This window comes from Sebastes fasciatus, chromosome 18, assembly GCF_043250625.1.
Source record: "Sebastes fasciatus isolate fSebFas1 chromosome 18, fSebFas1.pri, whole genome shotgun sequence".
NCBI lineage: Eukaryota > Metazoa > Chordata > Actinopteri > Perciformes > Sebastidae > Sebastes > Sebastes fasciatus.
The window spans coordinates 25,274,712-25,287,856 of record NC_133812.1 but is presented as its reverse complement, the minus strand read 5'-3'; the positions used below and the strand labels follow the sequence as shown (position 1 = coordinate 25,287,856).

The following is a 13,145-nucleotide window of genomic DNA, read 5'->3' as shown; positions in this document are numbered from 1 at the left end:
CCATAATCAGTCCCCATTTCATTGTAGTGAAACTTGACCTCACTGTCTAAAATGACCTTTGGTGACCTCTAGGGTAATCACAGCCTCATGAAACTTTACAACCACAAACTAGAGACCTAGAGCATTCAGAGGATGGATGGCTTTCCTAGCTAGAATGAAAATAAGGGGGCCATCCAATAGCCGCAAAATGCAAGTCTTTCAGAAATCTCCAAATGTCAAAAGTTTTTGAAACCAAATCACAGCATGGCTTTTTCTATGGTGTTCCTCGAGGTCTTGGTGTTTGGTGTTGGTGTATTTTGGAGCGATTACTGATTCATGACTAGAACAACTTGACACACAGTGCTGAGTTGCATCTCAAATTAATCTTCAGGTTCGCAGCTTTCAGATGATGAACACCACTTCTATGTGACATCTACTGTTGACCTGCTATCTCCCCCTAAAGACCCCCTGTACCCCCCTAAAAAAGACAAAAATGGGTCTATGTGGGTCTCAGAGGGTTAACTTTAAAATATCCCACAAAGGCACCACATGAATGCAGTTCAGTGAATGTGTTTATTTTGAGTATTTTATGGACTCATAGGTGTGGAAAACTGTATATCTCAAAATTATTCCATCTAGCTAAACCTTGGATTCTTTGCTTGACAGGAAGCGATAAATTAAAGAATTATGCCACCGAGCAGTGAACGGTGAGCGCCTGACTCAGATGTGTGGCTCTCACACAGAATCCTTCATTGTTTGGTTACCGGCTCTGATTGTGGTACCTGTGCTCTGTGCCCACGGCAGAGGCTCCTGGTGATGCCATGTCAGAATGCAGCGGTGGTATTCAGGGCGAGGGTCCAACTTCACATCACACGACAACTAGAGAGAAAAACATACAACGGATATTATAATGATGTATAACATCAAGTCCTCTTCATCACCGTGGGTGATGTGTCTGTAATTCAGAGAAATCTCATAGTGTAGAAACGTATACTAAATTGGCTTTCAGATAATTTTCTAGAATCCTGGCACCCCACTAACACCCACGAAGCCTAAAGTAACAAAAGGTTTCTTGGTCGAGTGTCACAAACTTTGACTTTGACTGGTAAAGCTTTGGACTCATGACCCTGATGAAGGCCACATGAGCTGAAACATATTCGTTTTTCAATATGCAACTACTTTCACTGGAGTTTTAGCCTCTTCAGACTTTTTTTTCCGCTTCTCCATGCACCTTGGAAGTAGGCAAACTTGCAGCCGGTTCACACGAAAAGGCGTATAAATACCACGATAATGCACAAGGCGTCTAGCGTGCAATAAGTACGCCCTTCTTGATTTGTACGCCATTTATCTATACTGTACTGACTGCAATGTAAACGCATAAATTCTACGGTAAGAGTTAATGACATACATGTAGTATAAAAAGTTAGAAAGACCTCTTGGTGGGCAGGACGGGAGGTGGATGGGTCCAACAAACACAGGACTTTTAACCAGGAGACCAGTGTTTTGTTTTGTAAGTTACGATAGTGAGGTTTAGCACGTGACGATTGTCACGTTTTTTAGTGACGTTTGTGACGTGTTTTCTGTGGTTGTGTTACGTTGCTTCCGTATGAGTTTTACTTACTTATTTTAAGGCCGACTATGATGTCTTTCCTAAACCGAACTAAGTAGTTTTCCTACCTGAACCTAACAGCGAACGTTTGTGTGGTGCACAAATGACATGCGAAAAGGCCAAAATGTGTACTCCTGACACATGTAATGTCTTGGTATTTATACGCCTTCCCGTGAGACCAGGTTGGAACTTGTGCCAGAAATCCCTACAAAGCTTTGGACTCAGTAACGTGTGCTCAAGGATTGAAATTAGGGAAATCCTGGATATCGAACTTTCCTTTCAGCACATGAACGCAGCACAGTAGTTGCAGCTAAAAAAAATAGAAAAATGGCAAAAATCCCAGATCTGGACCGTCACCAAAATATAATTAACTTGGGTAAACTCACCCAAACTCTGTCAAATACTTTTGCACATTTTTAAACTTTACATATTTTCTGACAGGCAAACGGAAAGCGGTGAAAACTCTTCCAACTTTATTGGCAAAGCTTCTTCCGGATTACTGTTTGACCTGGCTCTGGTGCCATCTGCTGAGGGAAAATTATCTGGCTACATCTGTGCTTCCAGCCCATCGCTCCCACCACTAAGTGGCAGTAATGCATTCAAGTTGATGTCTAACTGCTTTATAACAGCACATGATGCAGCGTAGCTCTCTCTGGATAGCACCCGTCATGGCAGGGGACCAGACCTCTCACTTGATGATGCTAGTTGGGGACACAAGCTGCGACTGTTGATATTATTATGATTTATTTTTTTTCTCTTGCTCTATAAGCTATGAATATTCATGAGCAGGGAGCAGGCCTTCAGGTCAGTGTGGGCCGTGATTGGTTCCTCTGCCAGAGCAAAACATGGTGGTCATAAATATGTATCAAGCGGATGATGAAAATAGTATTAAATCACGAGTTAAGATGCAACGGACTGCAATGATTCAGCCTGGAACTTCTTATTTCCTGTCTGTTGCAGTTTGTTGCATCTACACTGAGATGTTGGGAAGAGAAAGGAGCATCTAGGGGCTGATCTTTCTACCTTGTTTGACCTTGTGTTTGGTCATTAAACAGAAAAAAAACCCACTTCTTGTAACCACCAGTGCCTCAACAGATGATGAACTTTGACTTTGTGTGTCTTGGCCAGAGAGGCAGGCTTTCCTGGTTGCCCTGTGCATCCTACCCTCGCTTTGATGATGGTGGGCCTAGGGTCCAAAATGCCCTGCATCTTCCTCAAGGCAGGGATGACAAAAAGATTACAGGTGACAACAGCGGACACGGGGTTTCCTAGGACGGACGGACAGACGGACGGACGGACGGAGAGAGGACAGAGAAAAGAGGGAGAGAAATATATGAGTGACACCTCTTCAGAAGCAGCGGAGTGAATCACTCTTTCTCTCAACTTCACACACTACCTGGGAGGGCAAAGATTAGTTTGCGAGCACCGTCCATGTCCAAGGTGGCAAATGTTGTTGGGAGACTGCAAAAGAAAAACAAACATATGGTGATTTTTTTTCTATTTCAACCATTATAATAAACCCTGTACTAATTCTTCAGTGTCTCACATTATATATGACTTCAAAGAATACATTTACTTTGAGTATATTCACCTGTTTTATGCAACACTGCTTACATTTTCTGTTAAAGGTACAGTGTGAAGGATTTGGCAGCATCAAGTGGTGTGTGGTAATGTGAGCTCAGAGACCATCTTTACCATAATATCACGACTTTAGGAAAATGAGAAAGTGTTTGGTTTGTCCGTTCTAGGCTACCGTAGAAACATGGCAGACTCTGTGAAGAGGATCCGCTCCTTATGTAGATATATCTTAGTTTCAGGTGATTATACACTAAAGAAAACACAGTTTTGAATATTATATTCCATTTCTGCTAATGGATTCCCCGAAATGTTACACACTGCTCCTTTAAGTACTTGATAATTGTACTGTGAAAAAAGTTGCATGAGAATAAAGTCGGTTCGTTTTCTTACCCTGGTTTCATGAAAACACGACCAAAATGGATCTGAGCATGAAGATCAATATCCAGCACCTGCTTAAGGTAGTCCTAAAAGAGACAATAAAATGACAGACATTTAACAAACGTAAAAGAGCAATACATTTTTTAAAAATTGCCAGAAAGAATAAGACCATTTGTGGGGATACTTGTGGTGAACAGAAACACCTAGATTACAAAATAAAATGAATAAAAGTATCTGAATATTGGTATTTTCTTTTAATTCTTTTATACTCTTTTTTCAAAGAAGCATAAAAATGTCAAAGTAGACGCGATAATAACACGTTAACGCAAATTCGTTTTAACCCCACTAATTTTTTTAATGCATCTTGCAATTTTTAGGTTGTACCGGTCTCAGTTTTAAAGCTAGAGTGGAGATACTGGTATCATATGAAACTAGAAAACGTAAGGAATCCATTGGTACCAACCATGTCATACTAACTTGTCAAGAAAAAACTGTCATGGCCATTTTCAAATGGGTCCCTTGACCTCTGACCTCAAGATATGTGAATGAAAATGGGTTCTCTGGGTACCCACGAGTCTCCCCTTTACAGACATGCCTACTTTATGATAATCACATGCAGTTTGGGGGCAAGTCATAGTCAAGTCAGCACACTGACACACTGACAGCTTATGATTTGAGCATATTTTTATGCTAAATGCAGTACCTGTGAGGGTTTCTGGACAATATTTGTCATTGTTTTGTGTTGTTAATTGATTTCCAATAATAAATATATACATACTTTTGCATAAAGCAGCATATTTGCCGACTCCCATGTTGATAAAAGTATTAAATACTTGACAAATCCCCTTTAAAGGAACATTTTGAACAGATACATTTTTTTTTTAAATGATTAAATATTTTAATCGATTGACAGCCATAATAGAAATACAGCAAAACATACTAGAACAAACGGTTGGTCACCTATGCATTCACACAATTATCATTCTTTACTCTAAAATAAAGGCCGTCAATCCCCTCCTCCACCACAAGGTGTCAGCGGAAGACAATGCCATGATTGGATGTGTGCTCTTCATACCTTCTCTCCCATGGACACTCCTCCTGAGGTGATGATGACATCAGCACGGCTGATGCCTTCATTCAGAGCGTTGAGAAGGTCATCGGGGCTGCGGGGCACAGAGAAACACACACATGTTAACTCACCAGAATGAAGGGAAAAGGGAATAGAGAGATAATTTTGGAAGATGATGAACATTATATTGGAGGTGTAACGAGTATATACGTGAGGGCGTACTTGTCTCCCACGATGCCCAGGTTGATGGTGGGGTAGCCGTGCTCCTGGATTGTAGCCAGCAGGGTGGAGCGATTGCTGTCCCTGATCTTCCCAGGATGGAGGTCGTCTTCTGGGTTCAGCAGCTGCCACGACACACGGGGGAGAAAAGAAACATTAGAAAACACTCATATACATTCAATAACCGTCAATAACCGTCAATAACCGTCCTTTTCTTTAAGTCAGTGTCAGTAGAAACCAGATCAGAAAATATTCTTAGCATCTCTTTGGGTGGCAGCGAGTCTGGCGGGTCTAGAGATAATGATTCAGCGAGACAGGGAGGTTGTTGGCAAACATCCTTTGATTACTATCATACTATATTTAGCCTGCTCCTGGTACCAAATGGGTTGGTTCTGATACAGTGATTGACAGAAATTTGACTTTGATTTTTACGGTGACTCGGTGGAGGTAAAGAAGTCTGAAGTGATCGTTTGGTGTTGCTCGTGCTGGAATGATTAATCGATTAGTCGATTGCCAGAAATTTTGACAATCAATGAATTGTTCAAATTATTTTCTTATCGAGCAATAACGCCATTCATTCTCTGGTTCTGGCTTTCTGAATTAATTTTTAACTGTTGGTCACAGACAAAACAAGCAATTTGAAGATGTCAACTTGGGCTCTGGGAACTTGTGATGTGCATGTTTCACTACGTTATAGACTAAATGACTAATCGATTAATTGAAAACATAATCAATAAGATTATAAATATGGAATGAATAATGAAAAATAAACATTAAGTGCAGCCCTAGCCAAGACCAACTTGCTAAAGTATTTTTTTTGAGTAAGTGCAGTATGGTGTATTAGCATAATGTATGCCTTCTATTTTCATTCATACATTTTGACCTCCCTACTTTTCATAATAGAGAGGTGAAGTCCCGCCCCTTCCGGTGTCCCTCATGGGACCTTACTTCGGAAAAAATATGAATGGTAGTCAACGGAGAGAGACATATTTTTTTTAATCCCGTTTGAGTTGTGCCATGAATCACACATAAGATGTTTGTCAATTTAAAATAATTTAGCAAATCCAGAAAGTCACAGTTTCATTTAGTTTTGTGTGAAACCCCTCAGTGAACTACATCTCTCGTCTCGCACAATATACGTCACCGACACTAGTTGATTGCTAACTTAGCTATGACCATGCACAGATGAAACGTTACGTGTTTTATCCAGCGACTCCTGATGTTTTTATCAGCCAGAAAGAGAAAGAAGGATCAGACCCGTTGCTGGTGTGAGTTCATCCCAGTACGAAACACACAGACATCGTAGCTTCAGAGAGAGAGACACGTCACTAACGCAACTTTTGGGTGTGTCGTCTTTCTAATTACGTATTTTCACAGTCTGATACTTCAACAGTTTTGCGACTAACTGAGACTTTCTTGTCTTGCAAAATTATCTTTTAAATTGACGAACATCATGTGTGTGATTCATGGCGCAATTCAAATGGAATAAAAATAAAAAATGTCTCTCATCGTTGACTACCAAATTTTTTCTGAAATAAGTGGCGCCTTCAAATGAAACTCGTGAGCTCGTACAGGGGAAGTCGTGTACAGGATATGCTTGGGGTTCAAGTGGTAAAGCCGTGAGAACGCCGCTGTTAAACAACGACAATATTAACGTTACTGTCGGCGTCTAGAAGCCACAGAGGCGAACAATTTAGCAAGCTAGTAAGAAAGTCAAAGGCATAATGACAGAGGAGAAAGATGAGGCAGTCTGAGAACGTCAACAACACGTCACAACTCGTGAACTCTGAGCTTTCAGAAACTTTCCACTTACGAGGTCGTGAATATGACAAGAGGGGGGCGTTCATACGGACTCTTCTCGTGAACACGACCCCATTTGAAGGCACCAAAGGTCCCAGGTGATCCAACGAAAGGGGTGGGACTTTGCCTCTCTATTGAACTACAAATCTGAACTTCCTGTTTCCGAGGAAACGTCAACAAGCACTGCTCATCATTACAGTTGTTAAAGGAAGGCAACACCACAGATGAACATGCATCTAATGCAGCAGGTTCCCAGTGGCTTCATGAGCAGACACATTGCATACTTTCAGTTGTAAACGCCAGCTCTGCACAGATATCCCAGTTTTCATTCATCTGCAGCTTCAGTGCAGACTCAAAATGTCGATGGTCAGATTAACACTGCTGCAGGTGGAGTGTGTTTATTTCATCAGACGTGCTGAAAGGAGGGGAGACGAGGACACTGTACCACTTCACAGGTTTGGGATGTGGCCGTGGGGCAGGTGACTCACGGCTGATTTACACAATTCAGACATATCTGCACAGCGCCGAGAACAAGGTGTTATGGGTATCTGGAGTCTGGCTGAGGATCTCCATGAAGGTTACACACCCCATGAAATTTAAACTGCACATCAGTCACACAGAAAAATGCACAAATGTGATCCCAGCGTTTAACAGAAAACCACCTGGTCACAGATAAACGCATCCTTCACAACTGAAAGCACACATGAAACGGCCGAGTGCGCATCCAGCTCTGAGTGTTGTTCTGGTGTCCGCAGTCAAAAGCAAACAATGCTGATTGTGCATAAATATGAAGGGGGTATGCTGTCAGAGGCGACGGCACGTTTGTCGTTACCTTTAGCAGCTGAGGCCCAAGCTTTTTTGGCAAATACAGATACAGTGGTGGGTTGAGTGCATGACGAGTACAAATGAAAATAAAAACTTTATGACGAAAACTTGTGAGTTTTTCTGAACCCCCCCTTACCTCGTTTCCTGTGGACATGACGGCCACCACGGGGAATTTCTGGACCTCCACCTCCGTGACCCCGACAGTGGCCAGGAGACCGATCTCAGACGGGCCCATGTGGGTGCCCTTTGCGAGCACACACTCGCCACGCTTAATGTCATGACCGATGGGCCTGTGGCGGGAAGGCAGAGACGATGATTCAGAGGAGAAGAAAGAGAGAAAGGGAAGAATGCTGAAAAATACACTGTGCATGACAAATATGCATATACCCTACTGTCTGAGGCAGTGATTCACAACCTTTCTCCTTAAAGGACCCCTTCTCTAACCATTCAGTAAACTGACTAAGTGACATATTTTATGGATATTTCATATTATATTCAGTGCACAACAATAACAGTACAGAACAACTGATGAACTGTACAATTAACCCAAAGAGGGAACGCAGTAACCGCAGGAAATCTGTGTAAAACACGTGATTTGAATGAATTTTGAGCAGATTATTTCCTTTTAATATTGCATCAGAGATGAGTTTACCTGTTATTTTTTAAAAACTTTCAATACAATTTTCTGCCTTTTTTTATTCTAACAATCATTCATACTTAATAGCCTTCTTTTTTGACAAATTCAGTGTTTTCTTTTCCCTGACGCTTGGCTATTGTTCTTTTAGATCTTTGGTTGTTTTAGCTGCGTAATTTTCTCATGCAGGACGAGCCTATTTAGCAGAGAGGGAACTCTGTGACTATAACTTGTGTTCAGGTCTTAAGGCACAGACACTCCAACCCGACATCAAAGAACTAGAGGCGACGAAGGCCACCAGTTGCGTTGCCTCACGTCAGCTGATGGTCAGTTTGCACCTACGTTCTGCGCCTGCGTGAGAGGAAATAACTCTCCACACCAGCAGGTGACGCTAGTCTGTATTCATCAGTCAAAAAGGGAAACTAGAAAACCAGAACGGCGGATATACAAGCCGTTGTTAAGATACGTACATGAAGCAAAGCGGCGTTTGGCGACCATTTTCACGCCACTCTCACTCGCCACTTATTAATGCATATTTTGTGCATGTAAACGTAGTAAATGTTTACCAGATCTTCAGTATTTGATAAATAAAATGGTGATTTTGGTTTTGGCTTCTTCTTAATAGCAACCAACACAGTAACACACTGACCTGATGTCCTGCCCCGGGCGAGCCTGTACTAGGATTCGTACCTCCAGCTCCTCTGTGCCCTGAAACACAAACCAGCTGTCAGATCCATCAAATGGAACAGATAACAGTTTTTCCTTGGACTGTACTAGACCAAACTGCATTGTGTATTCTGCTCATCTCTGGGCTAAACTTACTCTCGGTGACATTTCAAACTACCAGAATCCATTTTCAGTTGCTATGGTGGTGTTGCTATAGACTCTATGTTGAGACTTACGTCTTCAGACTCGCGGAGCAGCTCGGTGTCTTCCACCTGGACTACAGCGTCGGCCCCGCACGGGATAGGGGCGCCCGTCGTCACCCTCATCACCTGGCCGGGCATCACTGTGTGGGTGGGCTGCACACAGACACAGACACAGACAGAGTTTATCCTTCAACTTTAGTTTGTCAACGTATCATCATACAACGTTTTGAATGGTATCTTACGAACAGTTATTCATGCTTTTTCCTACGAATATCCAGCAACACCTGTCAATTCCTCTCGTTACATGCATACAGTCTTTTTGCAAAGCCTTTTTATAGGGTGGCTCTTTTCACCCTAGAGCCTAAAGTTAAATAAAGTGAAATGATAGCATCTCTCATAAACTGAAGACATATTTGTGCCATTAATTGCATGATTGTCGGTAGATTAATCGTGATTAATTGCATTTTATCGGTTCAAAATGTACCTTAAAGGGAGATTTGTCCAGTATTTAATACTCTTATCAACATGGGAGTGGACAAATATGTTTGCTTTATGCAAAAGTATGTATATATTTATTATTGGAAATCAATTAACAACACAGATCAATGACAGATATTGTCCAGAAACCCTCACAGGTACTGCATTTAGCATAAAACAATATGCTCAAATCATAACATGGCAAACTGCAGCCCAACAGGCAACAACAGCTGTCAGTGTGTCAAGGGATCCCTTTGAAAATGGCCATGACAGTTTTTCCTCGCCAAAATTTAGTGTAAGTTTGGAGCGTTATTTAACCTCCTTCCCGACAAACTAGTATGACATGGTTGGTACCAATGGATTCCTTAAGTTAGTGGCGTTAAAACGATGCATTATTATGGCGTTATCTTTGACAGCCCTAGTAAAAACACTATAAAACAGCATGTAAATAAATATGTACACCGAGTGAAGGATATAAGGAGACATGTATAGAGTACGTGTTTGCATGTGTGTTGATTTCCTTCAAGACGAGAGGTCGAGGAAGTCAATAAATCTCTGTAGCCTCCTCTCGTCTCCGAGGTCTAATCTGTTTTATAGTTTGGCAGCACTTTGACTCTCCGGTCCTGCTTTGAGGCGAAGGGCTTTTCATCACCTTGCTACGGGAACACACTGGTGAGCAATTACAGCTGCTCAAGGCGTGAGGTGAAGGACAAAAGTGAAGTACTTTATTTTCATATACAGGTAGTGTGTGGGTGTTTGCGTGACAGTGACTGTGATAGTGTGTGTGTGTGTGTGTGTGAGCCATAGAGAAAGCATGTGTGTGTGTCTAAAGTGTCAACGTGGGCGCGGACCTGCTCTCCAGCTTGGGACTCTCCAATGATGAAGCGGTCGCCTGGGCCGTCAGCCGCTGAAATAAAAGAGAGATTTAACAGCATTACACATGTGTGCAGCGGAAAACGTGTGTGTGTGTGTAGGAGTGTGTCGTTCAGTTGAGTCATTTGATTCCAGTAGGTACAGAATGAACAAACAGGAAGAGAAGGAGAGACATTTGATGCTCTTTAATTAAACATCTAGAAAACAGACATACACTGTATTTTCAATGCTAGCAGGCCTCACAGATTTAATTATACAGTCAAACCTTCTTCTTCTGCACTTTTTTTAAAATCATGCCCTCCACCCTGAGGTGTATGGAGACCATCCCTTTCAGTGCTACAGCCTAACAGCTGACTTGTGCCAATGGGAAAACACAAAATCCACCCTTATTGTTCTGCTCTTTTACAGACCAAGAATGAAACGCATCAGAAAACACTTAAAAACACACTTCAAACTTTAAAGGGCGGGTCCATCTGCGTTCTATTCCGTTTTTTTCAAATGGCAACGTCCACTCAGCCGTTGTAAAAAGCAGTGACGTAGGTTACCAAAGTAAGCTAATCGAAGCTAATCAATAAGGTTATGAATAATGTGAACGCTGAGTCAATGTTAGCTGTGCTAAGTTTGGCATGCACACAGCAGTGCATTGCTCAGCTTCCGTGCTCTTGTCTGCTTCTCCAAACTAGGAGCGTGCCGAACGCCATCTAAGTTTGTAACGTTAATATGCTGACTATACACTGTATATGTAGCAGCGTCATCATGCAGAAACCTACGTCAGGTCACATAGGAGAATCTGTTTTAGGAGGGCGCTAAAACATACATACTTTGACCAAAATTTTAATGTTCGGATTTGAATATATAAGAAACATCACTGGGAAGCTACAGAATGATATAAAAACCTAACAACAAATAAATAAAAATGGACCCGCCCTTTAAAATACCCTTTGACATTGCAAAGCTACATGGTGAGTGAAAAAAACTTTAATTTTATGGTTTAACATGTGAAATAAAGGATTAAATGCTTCCCTACTGGTTATTAAAAATAAAGTCTGCCACTCGCAAAACACTTGGAAAACCACCACTGGATCACAACAAACATCTGTTGAGTTAAAAACAGGACAGTTTTTTTTCCTATGGACATGTTTTATCATAATTTCCAACCCGCAGATCCATCCACCTACCCAAGACTTCCGCTTTTTGGGGGTTTTCTAACCTCCAGTGACGGCAAAAGGTGAATGTTGCAGGTTGGTAAAAGAGCAAAAATACGCACTGAGGTTATTGGCTCCTTCCACACCCCACAGTCTAAGCACTAAAATCTCTAAAATCTGCACACGAACGCCTCGGCAGACGCCAGGCCCTCAGGACAGATGCATAAAATCCAGAGAGACCTGTGGTGTTCTGCTCCTCCTCCTCCTCCATCAGCAGGAGCCAACAGCAGATGTTACATGCAAGAGTTTCTGAGCTGCCTGGAGGCAGCAAGCTGCCACCCTGCTCTCCAGGTTAACAGGGCCCTCAACGCCTTCCAGGGCCGCACAGGATTCTGGACCAAAACAAGTCAACTCAACTTTGTCTGGATTTCACCTAAAAACCTGCTCTAAGGAGTTAGTGTAACCACAGGGATGAAAACCACCTCATATCTTTTGTTATGGAGGACAGACCCCTCTCCATGTCCCACAATGCAAAGCCTCAATCTCCCCTCAGTTCACCTTGGCAGAAGAAGCCTTACATGGCTCCTGAGGCAGTTCTCCACTGCCCCAGTGTCCCGTTCATCTCTAACTGGGACAATCGGGTCATTTGTACGGGAGGAAAGACACACTGGCCTGGTTAGTTCTTCAGCTTTAACTATGTTCTGCAACTTCCTCTTAAGAAAGTACAAGAAAACTGGATTGGGTTGCACCAGCGATTCATAAATCTATCACTAAGTTTGTGTGTAATGTCCTGTGCTCTCTGTGCTAATACATTAGCAAAGGTTTAGGATAAGTTATTAGCTTAAAATATTATAATTTGACATATATTTTATTATTTTTTATGAAATGTTTGTATCTAAGACTGTCACGATAATTACGTTATCGACTTGCGAACAATATATGGACTTGACCTTTATAATTTTTGCTGAACTCGATATTGCCCGTTGTATTTACATGTGTGTTCGTTTACATAAGAATGTCACCAGCATTTATTGTATAAATAACATACTGTATATACAGCTATTGGGACCACATTTGGTGGACATGTGTAGATATGATGTCTGAGTGACCATGACACATTTGGTGCCATTTGGCCAATAGGTGCCGTTGTAACAGCATCATTTAGCTATGAAGGAAGGACTTTCTGTCTGTGCATGTATGTATGACTGACCTTTGCATATCTCAAAAACTGTTCATCCAATCAACTTCACACTTGGCGGGCGCAAGCAGCCATACCGCGGTTCTCAACAACGCTGAAAGCAGAACTTCTGGGGGCCAAGCGATCGGCACTGCACTAGTTATCCAGTGCAGTTATTAGTTATTCAGTGACATAAAAGTCAGTAATCCAGTGTTGGATTAAACATTGCCTCTTCTATTTCAGTTTTAGGGAACTCATTGTTTCTAATGAACAGAACACAAGCTCTACCTATTATTGCGCAATTGCATGTGTGTAAATAAAACATGTAAATTAGTTTATGGTGTTAATTACTAAAGTGAAATTGGACATCCCTGGCAGATTCTCCTGCTAACCTGGACTGGTCTTCTCATTTCTTTTACAATGTTTGGGAGGCCTGAATATTAGTTTGAATATTTAAACAGTTTTTTAACATCTACATTTTGCATCTTATTCACATTGTTTCAGCAAAAGGCC

At 41.8% G+C, this 13,145-nt stretch overlaps 1 protein-coding gene across 11 annotated transcripts in view; it reads right to left on the bottom strand.

The window, feature by feature from the left end:
* Nucleotides 1-13,145, bottom strand: part of gphnb (gephyrin b) — a 117,354-nt gene that overhangs the window by 1,940 nt on the left and 102,269 nt on the right. For 7 of the 11 annotated variants that reach the window (XM_074615259.1, XM_074615256.1, XM_074615253.1 and 4 more), the window contains 10 exons: nt 10,289-10,344; nt 8,994-9,113; nt 8,741-8,799; nt 7,594-7,747; nt 4,836-4,957; nt 4,620-4,707; nt 3,557-3,630; nt 2,982-3,049; nt 2,753-2,856; nt 762-858 (listed from right to left, as the gene is read on the bottom strand). In XM_074615259.1, the coding sequence (XP_074471360.1) occupies nt 762-858; nt 2,753-2,856; nt 2,982-3,049; nt 3,557-3,630; nt 4,620-4,707; nt 4,836-4,957; nt 7,594-7,747; nt 8,741-8,799; nt 8,994-9,113; nt 10,289-10,344 (942 nt within the window). The remainder of the gene's footprint in view (nt 1-761; nt 859-2,752; nt 2,857-2,981; nt 3,050-3,556; nt 3,631-4,619; nt 4,708-4,835; nt 4,958-7,593; nt 7,748-8,740; nt 8,800-8,993; nt 9,114-10,288; nt 10,345-13,145) is intronic. The other 4 variants (XM_074615252.1, XM_074615261.1, XM_074615255.1 and 1 more) reach the window with 1 other exon arrangement.